General features: G+C 43.3%; 1 protein-coding gene across 1 annotated transcript in view; it reads left to right on the top strand.

Annotated features, from left to right (window-relative positions):
• Positions 1-175: 175 nt before the first annotated feature.
• The window catches only part of T265_14941 (hypothetical protein), a gene marked incomplete at both ends in the record, with an annotated part of 11,022 nt that continues 6,979 nt past the window's right edge, over positions 176-4,218 (top strand). The window contains one exon of the mRNA XM_009175878.1: positions 176-526. Coding sequence (XP_009174142.1) covers positions 176-526 — 351 coding nt within the window. The remainder of the gene's footprint in view (positions 527-4,218) is intronic.

Genomic DNA, 4,218 nt, shown 5'->3' with positions numbered 1-4,218 from the left:
GCATTCAATGATAATCACTCAATTGCACTATCTAACCGACAACTAAGATCGCAGGCATTCAAAAATTGATGTCTACAAGACTAATTTTAGGTTGCTGCATTTTCGTTTCCTGAAAACTACTCATTTTCACCTCCCCTTTCATCTTGTAAATGTCTTTTTTTCGTTTCACTCAGCATCAACTCAGGTTGGACTGGTCGCCGGTTTTTTGGACCACCAGTCTCCGCAAAGTAGTTCAACCACCGCGGATTATTTCGTGGATCAAAAGAAACCTTGGATCAGTCGCTTTTGTTTTTCCCCTACACCTACTACTCACGGCAGTAGTTCTCACCCTCAAAATCATCCGGCATGGGCAGCCCAGATGCCAGTCAACCAAGCCCTACATGGTTGGTTGTCCAACTCTGAGTCCAGTCTGTGGTTTGGAGGACACGTTCAATTTCACAGGGTCGCCGCAATCGGCCAAAAGTACTTTTACGTCATACTCACCGAAGATGATGTCGTCTCGGCATCTGTCCCAACAGATTCTCAGGTGAGAAACTTTCCATTGATGGATGCGTTGACAACAACTTGATGATCAAGATTCTTTGGAGTTGTTGGCGTGTAAACTAAGCTATCGAAAAAATCAACACGGTTATTGCTATAAAAGTACATCTTTCTCCCTCGTACAGAGGTTGCAAAAGTCTGCTAATCACAGTCTGCAGCGTATCGCTATGTTACGGGGTTCTTTATAAGTTCTTTTAACTTCTGCGTAACGCACCAATCAATATGAACTAGGGTGTCACAATTCATTTGCGTGCTAGTTTACTACCAATGTAACGCTGATACTACTGATGGGAAGGCGTGCGAGTAGTATGTGTTGTTCTTGGAATGTCACTTTGCGCCTCTTGAAAAAAGGAGATTTGTTGCGGAATTTGTGGAGTCGCTCTGTAAAATTTGCTTGGATTTGGGCAGTGAATGGTTGGAGTCAATGAATATCCAGAAGAGTTCACGAAGACGCGTTCAGGAGATGATGGATGTCCAGTGTTTGGAAAAAAGATGCGAATGAGAGTTTTGCTTCCCTGTCCTGTAGTCTGTAACTGGTCGGTTGGAATTTTCTAATTGGTAAGTCGGCAGCAAAGGCTTTCTTCCTATCCCCATCTGGCGGGTTTTCACAGTTGAAACAGGGAAATCAAGAGGATGTGTTTGTCAGCTGCACTAATTTACGCCAACCAGCAACGCAGCTTCATTGTGGACCTGGCTTCCGAGGAAACATCTGGTAAAATCAATAATTTAGGCTTTTTGTTGACTACATTTGTCTTGCTTGTCTAGCTTGCACCACAAACCTGCTCCATTTCGGTGGATGTTGGCTACACTAACCGTGTCATCCGATTAAATGCTGCAGCCAATGAACGGTAGCGTTTCTAGAATTGATTTTGGGCGCATGATTTATTCCACAAGGTAGTGTCACGTTTGCCGTGTAACCACTCTCGGCAGTTCAGTAGGACCAATGTACAAGCCTAAATTGAGAGTGGCCGCTTTGAGCATAAACACGGTAACAAAGTATTGGATGATCAGATGAGACAGCAGTTAGGAATCGCGCCCAAATGAGACGAGGAGAGGGAAACTCGAGGAGCCAGTCACTTCGTGATCACGTGGTACGGTTTGCAGGATGGATTGAATCGTGAGGACCTCCATGTCCCGTCACCATTCTGACCATCTGGTCGCGGCTCAAAACTTCCTAGGGTTTCGTGAACTGCGCACTCCCGACGACTTCCGATAAAGATGGAACGGTTGAACAATGTTTGCCGGCCTTTCAGGATGAAATAAAATCCCACTTGAAAATATCAAGTCTCCTCACACTGGCGTCGAACACAGCTTTCCCCCAGTAATTCGTGTTACCAACAAAAACTGATGTTCCATTTTAATTTGAGTGTGCAAAGTGGAGCATAAGGGAGAGACATTGGTCGACTAGATGACATTTTGTTTAATGGTCAACGTCGAATGTGGTCAATACTACACCTTGTTCACGTGTGACACAACTGCATGGTCGATACTGATCGGCTACGTTGCTTTGAACTATTCATCACAAGGACCCATTACGAACGTATTTTTTTCTAAAGCGCCTTCAAAAAACAATCAATTTTGGGTGCAATAATGTTTTTTGCTTCAGATGGGAACTCAACTTCCATCTTGCCTAAACTTGGAAGTTCACACCACCATACATTGGAAAAGCCCATTGCATTTCTTCCTCAAATAACGAGGCCAGGTCATTATTGATTTTTTCGTACTTTGATCTTCACTGAGTTATCTATTTCCGCGTTTTTCAAGCCCCAGCTTCCTGCAAAGGGATCATTTAAGTGATTTTAGTGAAGATTCTCCTATGTGAATATTCTTCTGTTTCCGAGGTCGGTACTAAAACTGTTCAACGAATATCTTCAGTCTTCCATACAGTTCTGTTTGTTCTTCCACAAATCTATAAGAAAGCGTTACTGCGTGAAGATGATAACTGCTTGGTTTTTAATGTTCCCATTCAGTGAAACCGCTCCAGTGAATAGCGCAACCAAGTTGCCAAGATCCATTGTTCGATATCTACCGCCCAGTTAGCTGTTCACTGATCAGCATGAGTGGGAGGGCTCAAAGCACATCCGAGTGAATACAGGTAAAAGAACAACCTTCATCGTTTGCAGGGTGAAGGTGATAGCTGGATGAAATCCCTTCACCGCCAAGTCATTTATTAGCAAACGAAACTAAACAGTTACAAACTATTGGACAGGAATCTTCTATGCACATAAATTTTGAAAACTGAGCATTCTCACGCGTCTGCTTGAACTTTCGTGAATATTCATTGTGAACGAACGCTGTAATGCAGTTCCATGAGTTCCGTAATAAACCTCACCTTCCATTAGACTCGAGGCGGACTTACGAGAAAACCACATACTACTTGCATGCCTCATCAGTAGTATCCACCGTTAAAACAGGACTCGGTGTAGCTCACGGATGCAGTACTGTTTCACTGGAAATCCCCGGGCTGTGGGTATGTCACACCGAGTTGTTCAGATGAACCTGACATTCTCAACTGACCTTGTGACAGCATCAGCGTAGAGTGCATCATACCGATGTTTGCACTTTTCTGATCAAGAACCTCAAAGTTCGTTCGTTCATTCCCCAATCTATAAAGTGAAGACAGATGGGATTAAACAGGAAACGGACCTAGTTCGAAGCTCTGAGGTGCCAACACCTTCGAACTCAAACCTACTAACCATATTCTTCCTATCATATGGGCAACTATTGTCTCTATCTTGGTAACCTGTGCTTCAAAAATGAAGTCGCCTTTCTGAAATCATGCTTTGCATACAAAAAGCCAGTTTCTAACCAAGCGACCTCTGATATCGCCTGTCCTCTTCACGAGGAATTCATGTACTTTTTCAACGATTTTCGTTCTTCTATCTTCTTCTTTTTCTTCAGCAGGCACCACTTCTGAGATTTCAGACAAGATCCCGAAACCTTTCTGAATGGCATGCTCGGAAATGCTAGGAGTGAGGAGGTGATTGGGATCTGATTCATGTACCAAGCATAGCAGGATTGTTGAAGAGCTACGTTTTTACTTTCCCAAGTCATGATTGAACATAGTCGGCGCATCACGTGACTTAGACGAATGACAAATCTGGCAAATCCATTTGCCTTAAGGTGAAATAGTGTACGATGACCAAATTTACTTTCAGCAATAGTCCACGAGTATTCTGTGTGTCCCTTAGTAACAGCTCATAATTCACAATATTCCCTGTAAACTCATAATTTCCCCCGTAGCGCGGAGGGAGCAAATCGATATCTGTCGTCCACGGACTAACTGACCGTAATGATCGTCATAAATTTTCATTGCCAACTGTTTTACACACTGCAAGTAGCACGTTGTCTGTCCGACCTTCGTCATTTGTTCATGAGAAATAACTGTTATAGTTTTGTTGACATGTTTCGGTCTAATAGTGATGAATGACCGTCCAAACGGGGATTTTGTGCTTTGAGCAAACGAGGCCAGGGTAAAACCACTCACCCCCTGTCGCGATCCACCCGGATTCGAGGCTTTTTGTTTCAAAAATATGTTTCACTGTAGGAAGTCATTTGCGTTTTGAATCAAATTTGCCGCCCAGTAAAATAGTGTCCGAACGGGCTGGGAGAATATTGCATAAGTTCGGGTCACTAGGTGATTCACAACAGAGTTGTGTTGGTTTTTTTATTTTTGAA

This window comes from Opisthorchis viverrini, assembly GCF_000715545.1.
Source record: "Opisthorchis viverrini unplaced genomic scaffold opera_v5_305, whole genome shotgun sequence".
In the NCBI taxonomy this organism is placed as follows: domain Eukaryota; kingdom Metazoa; phylum Platyhelminthes; class Trematoda; order Opisthorchiida; family Opisthorchiidae; genus Opisthorchis; species Opisthorchis viverrini.
Note: the sequence above shows the minus strand (reverse complement) of the source record. Positions and strands in the feature narration are given on the sequence as shown.